Genomic DNA, 14,753 nt, shown 5'->3' on the forward strand with positions numbered 1-14,753 from the left:
AACATTTAAAAAGGTGTAATGTTGTTCCTGGGGGTGTATATGAACAGACTTTAATAAGAGTCAATGTTGCTAAAATGTTGTCAGTTCCACTTTAAGATAGAAGTAAATAGGACGTTTGTTGCTTTTGAGGATTACCGGGACTGACCTTACACTTGAACCTAAAACAAACCGTCTGAAAACAACATTCCATAGTACTCAAGGAAAAGATGATCCCACTCATTGTATCCAACTACCTAAATCGTAAATTGTAACAGATTCACGGCTCTGTCTTCTTAATCGTTTGTAAATCTGAACTTAAAGTGAGAAATTAATATAGAAACAAAAAGCGAAAAACAGATGCATGGAAATTTACACTGTCAATGCTGGATTGAGTAAATACAAAATGTGGTCTGAAGTAAACAGAAAAAAATCTACCAAAGTAACATTTCTAAATGTGTGGACAAAATTAAATTATACCAAGTAATATAAATTATTGTTCACTGTAATTATTTTCTAAAATGTACTTTGGGGAAAATACAGTCAAAGTTTTCCATTAATATTTGTATTTTTTATTCTTCTAGCTGAATGTTTGAAAATGTAAATTCATGCTGCATAAGATTACACACATGTATTTTACCCATATTCATTTAAAAAATACCATTGCAGACAATGCAAGTAGTAAGACTAATATAAGTAAAATAGCAATTAATAAAATAATTTACAAAAATCAGTTTCATGCATTTATTTACCGGTTATTCCGGTAAAAACTAGTGAAATTGACAAAGAACATTGTAAGGTAAAAACTGCAACGGAGCAATAAGATACATTGACAATATTCTATGTAATATTTCAAACTTCATCGGATAATAAGTCAAATGTATAGTTTTAGGTTTTTATTAAGGTCCAAGTTGTGAACTTTTTTCTAAACAGATAAATACTTGACAATGCAAAACATTTCACATAATAATTTCAAATTAAACTGAATCGTTCAGTATTTGGAGTTGTGATTTACATTTGAACAAGGACATGTTGTTCAAACACAAAGTACTCATTTTGCAATCGTGCTCCAACTGAATTAGCATTGAGGTGATAATAAGTCCAATCGCTCATTACCTTTTCACTAAAAGTCCTAACTTGATCTAGAAATAAAGGGAAAACTAACATTCGTCCCACAGCCTAATTAGAATGCTATTAATTTCCAGCTGGCGCCAATTAGCAGGAATCTATGAGAAATATGTCATTAATTATGATCCGTTCATAGATCATCAAGAATCGGCTATAACACTTTATTCTTATTATGAACATTTCCTGCCAATTGCCAGCAACCAATTAAAAAGCTGGGTTATTTGCTCAGTAGTTTAATGGGTAATTTTCATTGGTATGTGAAGTGGAGTGTGATAATTTTGTTTGGATCTGTACATAGTTCAAGCACAGATCGAAAAAGAGCTCTACTTTTCAGCATGGATTAATTAAAAAAAACTCAAGTGACAAGCTATGAATGCTGGTAAATTGATCATACAAGAAGATAAAGACCACCACCAGTTTAAAGAAACCCATGGAGTACTTTACCTAAGACAAAACATCAGACTTACTAATACAGTATCAAAAATATTTTCTATGTCAATGAGCTAAACTGTAGACAATGAATTTATATTCTTACATTTTTTTTAACAAACTCCATGTGTTCAAGTTAATTATGTTTAAAAAAATAAACATGAAACCTGAATCAAATCTCATCTAAACAAATTATATCTATACAATACGGCAATTATTAAGCATATTATGGGCGTATTGCAATGATTTCATATCATTGGAATAGAGCTGTGACTGTACTGACCAGGCCTGCCGTAGTCACTGGTCTCCTGATAGGCCTTCTCCTTGACTCGGCCTGAGAATAGCAGCCGGGCGGGGTCATGGTCGTAGGCCTGCAGCGTCTCGCTAGAGCTGTAGGACTTCTGTGTAGGCACCCGGCAAGCCCCTTCTCTGTCTGTCGATGATGCGGTGTAACGCAGCTCCAGATCCCGCTCCCTTTCGTGGTTTCTCTCCCGGTCTCTCTGGCTCTTGGAGAGCGAGCAGAAGGGCCGCTGCTCCTTCACCTGTTCCATGCTGCCTGCATTCTGTGTCCTCCCCCGTTCTCTCCTGAGATGATCGCTTTGGGATATTCCGCTTTACGCTGTTGGTAAGTCTCTCCCTCTGTATTTCTGTCGACCTGGACAAACAGAGAGGAGGGAGATGAGAAGCTCAGATAACACTAATCCGCCCACTTAATCTTCAAAAGCCCACACTCACACCCACCACAGCACCACCACCACCTCTCAAACCCCACCCATAAGCCCATTCCATGCATGAACTCCCCTCAATAAAACAGATCACCTCTCACTGACTCACTCTCACACTTTATTTTATTATTTTGGACACAACTTAGTTGTGTGTGTGTGTGTGTGATATATATATATATATATATATATCTGAGGTAGACGTTCATTTAGACACTTTGATTAGCCGCTACCGTAGAACGTGCAAAGGGCGGATTTTCACTGGTGAGGATTTCGGTAAAATGGGGACAGACGTGGGAAGAAAGAAAAAAAACGAATCCGCAACAACCCCAAGGGGAGAGTGAGTGATGGGAATCCCTGGTGTGCTGCTCAAGTGTTAAATACCAACCTTTTCCACTCATCCCGAAATACCACACTTTCATTTCTGTCTTGGCTCAGCTGGAAGCCCGAAGACAGGTGTATCAGACACCCCTACCTTTCCTCTACTGAAACTGATCAACTGAAACTTTGCTTTACAACCATCAACATATTTTAATGACACCGTGTGCATGTTAAGCTACGGAAGACTACCTGGAGATCGTTTCCTGGGAGACTCCCAGAAGCACTAGAGGTAGAGGATGGGTGAATATAATAATGATAATAACAATAACAACAACATTTGTATAGCGCTTTCAATATAAGTAACAAATTGCTTAAAATGTATTATAAAACAATGTAATAAAATTACTAAGAAAAGAAACAAAGACAGGAAGAAGGAGAATGAAACAAATATTAATTATACATTAATTCATTCATTCAAATCATTCATTGAAATCATACATTAAAAGCATCTTTATAAAAGTGTGTCTTCAGATGGGATTTAAAAATAGGCACTGAATCTGCAAGCCTGATCTCCTCCTCTGGCAGACCATTCCAAAGTCTAGTGGCCCTAATGGCAAATGCCCGGTTTCGTTTAGTTTTCAACCAAGACTTTGTAATGGTCAAAAGTGCCTTGCCAGAGGATCTCAGGCTGCATCCTGGTTCGTAGGGGGATTAAAGATCAGAGATACAGGATGTGGGTGAACCAAGCCTGAAACATGATTAATACCATTTTAAAATGTATTCTAAAAAAAGTGACTGGTAGCCAGTGTAGAGAAGCTAAAATGGGGTTTGATATGGTTAGATTTTCTGGTGCCTGTTAAAAGCTGTGCTGCAGCATTTTGAACTGTGGACGATGAAGTGATTTCTGACTGAGACATGTATACAATGATTTACACTAATCTAGGGGTGAGGAAATTAAAGCATGTACGACATTCTCCAGATCAGTGACTGAGATAAAAAAAAAAAGACTTGACTTTAGCTATACTTCTTAGATGATAAAAACAGGACTGAACAATCCTCTTTACATGCAGCTAAAGGTTTAGGTCGGGGTCAAAGAAGACACCAACGTTTCTGGCTGTAGGCTTTACATTGATGGACAAACGACCAAGGTTATTCACAATCTGGGTTCTATATCAAGGAGGGGGCCAAATAAAACAACCTCTGATTTCTTATCACTGAGCTGGAGAAAATTGTCAGACATTTGATGTCAGGAAGACACTTATGAAGGGTAGCTACTGTATGCTAGCTTGGTCACTGGGTCTGACTGGTAAATAAAACGTTGCGTCACCAAGGGGAAGCATGTACAGCGAAAACAGGAGGGGGCCCAGAATTTACACCTGAGGGACACCATAGTGAATAGTGGCAGGGACGATATTAAACCGCCAATGCTCACTGAGAAACGTCTGTCACATAGATAGACGGCCAACAGAAGGTCATTACTGACCTTCAAAACAATACGTTTCTCTGCTGTGAAGTGAGTGGAAGCATATTATTATATTATCCATATTAATTTGTGCAATGAAGTAGGTCATCTAGGAACTGGGTAACACTTGAGTGGGCAAGACGTGAAAAGTAGCATGGTTAGTTGTTTTCCTGTATTGAACACAGATAGACCCGTCTACAATTTGATCGATTATTAACGTTTAAAAATACCTAAATTTGTATTACAAAAGTAGTTTGAAATATTTTGGCAAAGTTTATAGGCAACTTTTGAAATATTTTGTAGTGACGTTGCGTTTTGTGGAAGCTGTTTTTGTCTGGATCAAACGCGTCAAATAAATGGACATTTGGGTATATATGGACGGAATTAATCGAACAAAAGCACCAATTGTGATGTTTATGGGACATATTGGAGTGCCAACAAAAGAAGCTTGTCAAAGTTAATGCATGTTTTTATATTTTATTTCTGCGTTTTGTGTGCAGGGTTGAAATATGCTACCCTCTGTGTTTACTATTGTGCTATCATCAGATAATAGCTTCTTATGCTTTCGCCGAAAAGCCTTTTTAAAATCTGACATGTTGGCTGGATTCACAACAAGTGTAGCTTTAATTGAGTATCTTACATGTGTGATTTAATGAAAGTTTGATTTTAATATAATTTTTTTGAATATGCCGCGCTGCATTTTCCCTGTTTTTTGCCCGTGGGACGCAACCGTCCCCTATCCTAAATTAAGAGAGCTACAGCATCAAGGAGGGACTCAAAAGGATATTTTCTCAAAGGAGTAAAGGGAAGCAGTAGACAGTAGATTATTCTATGCAGAATCACAAAAGCTGTTAACAGATCATATCTCATCAGATCCTTCATTACGTCATAGAATACTTTAAGTTTGCAGCCCTTCCATTTACGTGAAGCCTTTCTGAGTACACTTTAAAAGGCACAAGTGTGGTCATTTAACAAGGTGATACTGGCAGACAGTTTATTCTTGGTTTTAACTGGTGTCAGTCTAAAGTAGCCTGACATGTCATTGAAAATGTTCAGAAAATCATCCGTGATGACACACAACAGGATCATTAGTGTAAGATGAAAAAGTATTGGGAAATGTCTTAGCAGTTGTGGTGAAGAATGATGTTAGAGGGACATACACATTTTTAGGAGAAGAAAGCATTTTCAAAACAATACTGAGATGGTCAGAGATACACACCCGTCAATAGTTATCAATATTGAGATCATCATGAGATCAAGAGTATGATCTTTGTTGTATGCCCTGTGGCATATAGCAAAGTTAAAGGATTCTAACGGGTTAAAATACTCCCCAGCTAGTGCTTTACTTGGGCAACACGCATTAATGTTTAGCTCTCCAAGAATAACAGCCCTGTAATATTTAGGTGTAACCAAATATAGCAGGTGAGAGAATTCTGCAATGAACAAAGTGTTAGGTTTAGGAGGGTGGCAGTGGTAGAAAAAGTACTCCATTCTCAGACTTGAGTAAAAGTAAAGATACCTTAATAGAAATTGACTAAAAGTTTTAAAAAAACATGAGTCTTCAATATTCCCAGTTAAGAAGTTTTAGGTTGTAGTTATTATAGGAATTATAGGACTATTTCTCTCTATACCATTTGTATTTCATATACCTTTGACTATTGGATTTTCTTATAGACACTACAGTATTGCCAACCTAATCTCAGGAGTTGATAGGCTTGAGGTCATAAACAGCGCTGTGCTTCAAGCATTGCTAAGAGCTGCTGGCAAATGCAGGAAAGTGCTGTTTGAAAAATGCTTACGAGCCTGCTGCTGCCTACCACTGCTCAGTCAGACTGTTCTATCAAATATCAAATCATAGACTTAATTATAATATAATAAACACAGAAATACGAGCATTAGATCATTAATATGGTCAAATCCAGAAACTATCATTTAGAAAACAAAAATGTTTATTCTTTCAGTGAAATACGGAACCGTTCCGTATTTTATCAACTTTATCAAAAAGTCTAAATAATGCTGTTACATTGCACAACCTTCAATGTCATGTCATAATTATGTAAAATTCTGGCAAATTAATTATGGTCCTTGTTAGGAAGAAATAGTCTTCACACAGTTCGCAACGAGCCAGGCGGTCCAAACTGCTGCATATACACTGACATGAATGAGCGTTTGTTAAATCATCACCCATTTGTCGAAGTAGGCTGTGATTTGATGATAAATTACCGCATTGATTATATGCAACGCAGAACAAGCTAGTTAAACTAGTAATATCCTCAACCATGTGTAGTTAACTAGTGATTATGTTATATATGTTATTGTTTTTTATAAAGATAAGTTTAATTCTAGCTAGCAACTTATCTTGGCTCCTTGCTGCACTCGCATAACTGGTGGTCAGCCTGCCACACAGTCTACTCGTGGATTGCAATGTAATCGGCCATAATCGGCATCCAAAAATGTCGATTACCGATTGTTCTGAAAACATAAAATCGATCGATCTCTAGTACAGATACCCCAAAAAACTACTTAAAAATACTTTAAATTACTACTTAAGTCATTTACACCACTGGAGGGCAGAACGCTAAAATATACAAGGTGGAGTTCTTCTTGTTCAAGCAAAAGATAAGGCTCTAAAATTAGGAAAATTCGTTACATGACACAGGGCTACATACACTACATGACCAAAGGTATGTGGACACCTGCTCATTGAACATCTCATTTCAAAATCATGGGCATTAATATGGAGTTGGTCCCACCTTTGTTGCTATAATAGCCTCCAATCTTCTGGCAAGGCTTTTCACTAGATGTAGGAACATTGCTGCGGGGACTTACTTCCATTCAGCCCCACGAGCACTAGTGAGTTCGGGCATTGATGTTGGGCGATTAGGCCTAGATCGCAGTCAGCGTTCCAATTCATACCAAAGGTGTTCGATGGGGTTGAGGTCAAGGCTCTGTGCAGGCCAGTCAAGTTCTTCAACACCGTATGGACCTCGCTTTGTGCATGGGAGCATTGTTATGCTGAAACAGTAAAGGGCCTTCCCCAAACTGTTGCCACAAAGTTGGAAGCATGGAAGTCATGACATCTAGAATGTCATTGTATGCTGTGGCGTTAAGGGCCCTAGCACGAACCATGAAAAACATCCCCAGACCATTATTCCTTATCCACCTAACTTTACAGTTGGCACTATGCATTGGGGGCGGTAGTGTTCTCCTGGCATCCACCAAACCCAGATTTGTCCGTTGGACTGCCAGATGGTGAAGCGTGATTCATCACTCCAAAGAACGAGTTTCCACTGCTCAAAAGTCCGAAGGCGGCGAGCTTTACACCCCTCCGGCCAACACTTGGCATTGCATATTTGTGATCTTAGGCTTGAATTGCGGCTGCTCAGCCATGGAAACATTTCCTGAAGCTCCCAACGAACAGCTCCTGTGCTGACGTTGCTTCCAGAGAACGTTTGGAACTCGGTAGTGAGTGCTGCAATCTAGGAAATGGGACACCTCCAATTGACGTCAATTAGCCTATCAGAAACTTCTAAAGCCATGACATAATTCTCTGAAATTTTCCAAGCTGTTTAAAGGCACAGTAAACTTAGTGTATGTAAACTTCTGACCCACTGCAATTGTGATACAGTGAGTTATAAGTGAAATAATCTGTGTCATGCACAAAGTAGATGTCTTAACCGACTTGCCAAAACTATAGTTTGTTAACAAGAAAGTTGTGGAGTGGTTGAAAAACAAGTGTTAATGACTCCAAACCTAAGTGTATGTAAACTTCTGACTTCAACTGTAGGTACACCTCCAGCGGGGCAAAGCTGTTATATTGCTGGATCGGATCTTCCAGGATAGATAGAGGCTGTCCTAACTGCCTCCTTTTCGGCCTCCTGGCCAGTGTCCAGTCTCCCATGTGCTGCGGAGTTGGGTTTATTATCTGTCCAGTGGATTGGAATAGATCAACGCTGCCTGACTCATCTGCACCTTGGCTGTAGTAGGCAATCAAGACAAATGCGATTTGCCTGGGTTTCCGCCAGGTCGGTGAACTTGGAAAGCAGGCTCTAGGCCTCAAGGTTATTATTGAGAATATGCTGAGAAGTACTACCTGGCAGGAATTTTTCAAACCAGTTCAAAGTGTAGAGACAAGTGTAGAGATGTAAACCCTCCATCCTACCCCCAACATGAACCCACACACATTTGACAGATTCATGTGCAGTAGGTGAGAATGGATCCACCCACAAACCTCCCCGATTTCCATCCTTTTATGCTTTATAGACCTGTAAAGATAAAGGGGCTGATAACTGTTCATTCTTAGGAACTCGTCTGCTGAGCCGCCGACAACCGAACCACAACTACAGGGGAAAATGATTAGTGTCCTAATCCGCTATAAGCTCCCCTGGTTGTGTTATGGGGATATGTGTGGCGGGCCAGATTCTAACAAAACCAGGTGAACGCATACCAAAAGGTACTGACACCATCATTTCCAGGGTTAATCAAAAATGTTCTCTATGCGCTGAAGGTGGTCCCTGTACATGAAGATACTCTGAGGGACCCTAGAGAGATACTCATAGAAGCTGTCATGGTGCTAAATCCTACAAAGGGAACTTCTGGTGTAGTTTGATTAGGCCACTTTGTTGCTTGGATATAGGAACCACAAAATAGGCCTACATAATTTCTGTGTGCCTTACTCCAATACACCAGAAATGTTCCTTGAGTCACCCAGTGGTGGAAAAAGTACTACATTCTCATACTTGAGTAAAAGTAAAGATACCTTAATAGAAAATGACTCAAGTAAAAGTGAAAGTCACCCAGTAAAATACTATTTGAGTAAAAGTGTAAAAGTATGTGTTTTTAAATATACCTTAATATACCTTAAGTATCAAAAGTAAAAGTACAAATAATTTAAAAAAAACAGACGGCACAATTATTATTTAATTTTTTTACAGATAGCCAGGGTCACACTCCAACACTCAGACATAATTTAAAAACAAAGTATTTGTGTTTAGTGTCCGACAGATCAGAGGCATTAGGGATGACCTCTTGAAAAGTGTGCGAATTGGACCATTTTCTGTCCTGCTAAGCATTCAAAATGCAATGAATACTTTCAGGTGTCAGGGAAAATGTATGGAGTAAAAAGAACAACACTACATTTCTTTAGGAATTGAAGTAAAGGTTGTCAAATATATAAATAGTAAAGTACAGTTACCCAAACAAAACTACTTAAGTAGTACTTTAAAGTATTTTTCCTTAAGTACTTTACACCACTGGAGTCACCCCATTCAGAATAAGAACTATACTAAATACTGTCAGGATACAAGACACTTCATGGCAAGGAATGAAAAAGTACAATTTGTACAGGTCATTTGTTCTGTATGTGTCACCTTTGATAATATGAGTGATTGACCTCAAGAAGGAAAAGCCGACCTTGCAGTAATTTAGTGGCACAGCGGGATCCTTTGGCAAGGCAGTGATCTATGTAGCGTAGCAAAGCACTACACAGGCCTATGACTCCCCAGCCAATTACCCATTGTACCCTGAAAACCTCCTCTTCTGTTATATACAGTCCCAATTTTCTTTTAAACATTAACCATACACCATACAGTGCATTTGGAAAGTACTGACTTTTTCCACATATTATTAAGTTACAGCCTCATTCTAAAATGAATCAAATTGTTTTTTCCCCTAATCAATCAACACACAATACCCCAAAATGACAAAGCAAAAACAGATTAAAAATGTTTGCAAATTTATTTTAAAAGAATACATGGAAAATATCACATTTACATAAGTATTCAGATCCTTTACTCAGCAATTACAGCCTTGAGTCTACTTGGGCATGACGCTACAAGCTTGGCACACCTGTATTTGGGGAGTTTCTCCCAGATGTTCGATCGAGTTCAAGTCCGGGCTCTGGCTGAGCCACTCAGAGACTTGTCCTGAAGCCACTCCTGCATTGTCTTGGCTGTGTCCTTAGGATCGTAATCCTGTTAGAAGATGTACCTTCGCCCCAGTCTGAGGTCCTGAGTACTCTGGAGCAGGTTTTCATCAAGGATCTCTCTGTACTTTGCTCAGTTCATCTTTCCCCCAATCCTGACTAGTCTCCATGCCGCTGAAAAACATCCCTACAGCATGATGCTGCTACCACCATGCTTCACCGTAGAGATGGTGCCAGGTTTCCTCGACGTGACCCTTGGCATTCAGGCGTAAGAGTTCAATCTTGACTTCATCAGACCATAGATTGGTGGAGTGCTGCGGAGATGGTCGTCCTTCTGGAAGGTTCTCCCATCTTCACAGAGGAACTTTAGAGCTCTGTCAGAGTGACCATCGGGTTCTTGGTCACTTCCTTGACCAGGGACCCAGGGACCTTCTCCCCCGATTACTCAGTTTGGCCGGGCTCTAGGAAGAGTCTTGGTGGTTCCAAACTTCTTCCATTTAAGAATGATGGAGGCCATTGTGTTCTATGGGACCTTCAACGCTGCAGAAACTTTTTTGTACCCTTCCCCAGATCTTTGCCTCGACACAATCCTGTCTCGGAGCTCTACGGACAATTCCTTTGACTTCATGGCTTGGTGTTTGCTCTGACATGCATTGTCAACTGTGGGACCTTATATAGACAGGTGTGTGCCTTTCCAAATCATGTCCAATCAATTGAATTTACCACAGGTGTACTCCAATCAAGTTGTAAAAACATCAATGATGATCAATGAAAACAGGAAGCACCTGAGCTCAATTTCGAGTCTCATAGCAAAGGGTCTGAATACTTATTTAAATAAGGTATTTGTTTTTTTATTTCTAAAAACCTGTTTTCGCTTGGTCATTATGGGGTATTGTGTGTAGATTGATGAGGATATTTTTTTAAATCCATTTTACAAAAAGGCTGTAAAGTAACAAAATGTGGAAAAAGTCAATTTGGAAACTCATTTTCGAGAATAAGGCCCATTGGGAAGCTTTTATGATCTAGGCTCGATTCTCTTGTTTGGACACAGATCTTCACACTCATGATTCAGGACCAAAGGAGAAACCACCACAGGTGTGGTTCAGAGCCAATACAGCAAAATAAAGTGATTTCAACTGAAGTGACCCACATTCCTGATGTAAGAACAAGGTGCATTTTCCAAAGACTACAGTAGTCACTGGAGACTTCCCTGCTCAAAATGTCAAATCTTCACACAGAGATTGTTCAAGTAATTACAATTCAATTCAGAGGGCCTGCTCTAAATATTAACTCAAACCCCCAGACCCTACACTCTGTAAATAAAGGTGATAAAAATTCATGCCCGCCGTTTCTGTCGTTTCCCCCTTTCCCAGATGTTCAACCTGCCACCGCGGGGCCAAGCCCTCTGCCCTCCCTATCCGTTCCCCTATGTGGCCTTGCCATTTCCCTATTAGTTATTGCAGGGACCAGACGGTACTTCGCCAAGGATGTCGTGAAAGTGGGGATGGAGGGTGGTGGGGATCGGGCCGGCTCACTTTAACACAGCCGGCACCTCCAACAATAGCCGGCTCTGACGGCTTTGCATAATTCATCTTGTCGAGTCTCTAATCTCTCCTTCTCTTTTCTCTTCCTTCTCTCCAACTCTCTGGAATGGACCGAGGAGAAACAAGGGCACACTTCCATTAGCTTCTGCCTGTTCCCTCCAGACACCAGGGATTTTTGGAGACAGAAGTGTTTGTCTGTTGATAGCAGATTGCCCGGTTTTGCCATGTGTTCTGGTCTGGATGCCATCCGAACCAGACTGCTGTTCATTCTGTCTCAAGTTTCACAATAGGGAACCTGCTGATGCAAGATGTTCAACTTTGAGAGCTGTGGTGTATTTTATTGAGTTAGCTGATCAAAGCTTCTGATAATTGTGTGTGTGTCCTTTCACAGGGGATGTGAGTTTTATACTTAAATACCTCAACGTGTCTTTGCTAAAACATTTGTTTTTTTACAATCATGGATTGTATGAGAAATACAGACAGAGGCATTAGCAGGCTCCAATGCTCAAGTATGTCAACTTCTTACAACATTGATATAAACCTCATCATAACCACAGCTAATAGTGGATATTTATTTCTCTGAAATATACAGTGATTCACTTGAGGTGGGCTTGACACCGAGGTGAATCACACCCAGTTTTATTTGTCACAAGCTTCGTAAACAAGAAGTGTAGACTACCAGTGAAATGATTACTTATGGGCCCTTCCAAACAAAGCAGAGAGAGAAAAAAATACAGAAAAAAAATAGAAAAGTGTAACGATATACACGGGTTACCAGTACCGAGTCGATGTGCAGGGGTATGAAGTAATTGAGGTAGATATGGACAACTAGGAATAAGGTGACTTGCCAACAGGATAGATAATAAACAGTAGAAGCAGCGTATGTGACAAGTCAAAAGAGTTAGTGCAAAAAAAGGGTAAATGCAGAGAGTTAAATAGTTAACCAATAGCTACCCGGACTAACTAAGAATTGCAAACAAAATGCCATATCTCAGATTGGCCAATAAAAATAAAAGATTAAGATGCGCAAAAGAACACAGATACTGGAAAGAGGAACTCTGCCTAGATGGCCAGCATCCCGCGGTCGCCTCTTCACTGCTGACGTTAAGACTGGTGTTTTGTGGGTACTATTTAATGAAGCTGCCACATGAGGACTTGTGAGGTGTCGGTTTCTCAAACTAGACACTTTAATGTGGGCGGCAGGATAGCCTAGTGGTTAGAGTGTTGGACTAGTAACTAGTTCAAACCCCCGAGCTGACAAGGCACAAATCTGTCGTTCTGCCCCTGAACAGGCAGTTGACCCACTGTTCCTAAGCCGTCATTGAAAATAAGAATTTGTTCTTAACTGACTTGCCTAGTTAAATAAGGGTAAAACAAAACAATTTTTAAAAATGTACTTGTCCTCTTGCTCAGTTATGCACCGGGGCCTCCCCCTCATCTTTCTATTCTGGTTAGTGCCAGTTTACGCTGTTCTGTGAAGGGAGAAGTACACAGCATTGTACGAGATCTTCAGTTTCTTGGCAATTTATCTCATGGAATAGTTTTCATTTCTCAGAACAAGAACAGACTGATGAATGATGAGAATGATGAGTTTCACAAGAAAGGTATTTTGAGCCTGTAATCAAACCCACAAATGCTGATGCTCCAGATACTCAACTAGTCTAAAGAAGGGCAGCTTTATTGCTTCTTTAATCAGGCACAACAGTTTTCATCTGTGCTAACATAATTGCAAAAGTGTTTTCTAATTATCAATTAGCATTTTAAAATTATAAACTTGGATGAGCTAACACAATGTGCCATTGGAACACAGGAGTGATTGTCGCTGATAATGGGCCTCTGTGCGCCTATGTAGATATTCCATTTAAAAAAATCAGCCGTTTCCAGATACAATAGGCATTTACAACATTAGCAATGTCTACACTGCATTTCTGATCAATTTGATGTTATTTCAATGGACAAAAGAAATGTGCTTTCCTTTCAAAAACAAGGACATTTCTAAGTGACCCCAAACTTTTGAACGGTAGTGCATGTAGCCACTGCCTTAATTCAATGTTCCATTAGTTTTCTCCAAAGTGCATATAAATACAGAGATGAATAGTGTTATCGTATATATATATATTATGAGGTCCTGAAGCTGGTGAATAGTATCTAAATTAACTTAATGGAGAACTGTATGGGAATGGCTGCTTGGCCAAGGTTGTGAACATTCCCATTTCAATTCATTAGGACTGATTACCTGCATTGTTTGACTGCATCGTCTGAAAATATAACAGGATTTTGGCAATTTAAAGTCAAATGGAACAATGATCAGTATGTCCTTAGTGAAATAAATGTAATCTTGGCAGTAGTGGAGTTGTAATGATATTGCAGGACAATCACAGGCACTGACGTAAACTGACTCAATTACTTGTTGACTGACAACTGAATGACTGATTCAGTGCTATATCAAAATATGGCATGATGAACATAACATTTGTCAAACACATTTTCTAATAACTGAAAGAAAAATGGAACTGAATCCTCAAATTTAACTGGCGAGGAAGTGAAAATAAAGTGTGACATCAATTACTGCTTGGCATGTCTGTCAAAAACACTGACTATTCCAACTCAAATATTTATAAAACATGAAATTGCATATATCCTTCAGTCTCGGATGAAAATTCTACTTGGATTGTTCCTAAAGTGCTCGTTTGTTTGCAATGGCTTATGTGATCCGTTTCCAGGAAGCTATGCGTATGTTGCACGTCACTACTTCACAGTAGCGCCATTTGAACGTAAATTGTATATTTTTATCAAAATGCATTTTTTTGATAGAAATGTCTTCTGGAACATGTGAACGTTCATGTGCCTTAATAACAAACGTGTATGCTATCTGTAAATATTAATAAAATGGTTAAATTACGAGCCCAGTTGGTTTAGCCACAGAAAAAGCACGGAACCTTCCCCATTGCCATGATTGGGTGCTAATGGATTGGCTAGACATACAGAGTGCTGAGTTCTGATTGGTCTGCCATGTAAAATGCTTCTGTCTATAACATGAGCTGCTCAGTTTGTATAGATAATCCTTTCTACTGCAGCTTTTTTAAGGATATCATGAAGAACTGCAAGTGTTGCTAATGCTTACAACTGAATTAGACAGGCGCTATTGATGGACTACTTTCTGGAGGTCGACCGTGCCATTCTGACTCTCTGACTGTGAAAATGAATCAGACGATGAGGAAATACATGATTTACATAAAAACATTTTC

The 14,753-nt window shown here is 39.4% G+C and overlaps 1 protein-coding gene across 4 annotated transcripts in view; it reads right to left on the reverse strand.

The window, feature by feature from the left end:
- LOC112256333 (teneurin-3-like) overlaps positions 1-14,753 on the reverse strand; it is a 185,733-nt gene that overhangs the window by 153,537 nt on the left and 17,443 nt on the right. For all 4 annotated transcript variants that reach the window (XM_042325644.1, XM_042325643.1, XM_024429505.2 and 1 more), the window contains exon 2: positions 1,817-2,188. In XM_042325644.1, coding sequence (XP_042181578.1) covers positions 1,817-2,084 — 268 coding nt within the window. In that variant the 5' untranslated portion in view covers positions 2,085-2,188. The remainder of the gene's footprint in view (positions 1-1,816; positions 2,189-14,753) is intronic.

The sequence above is a fragment of the Oncorhynchus tshawytscha genome, linkage group LG08 (genome assembly GCF_018296145.1).
Source record: "Oncorhynchus tshawytscha isolate Ot180627B linkage group LG08, Otsh_v2.0, whole genome shotgun sequence".
Classification (NCBI taxonomy): Eukaryota; Metazoa; Chordata; class Actinopteri; order Salmoniformes; family Salmonidae; genus Oncorhynchus; species Oncorhynchus tshawytscha.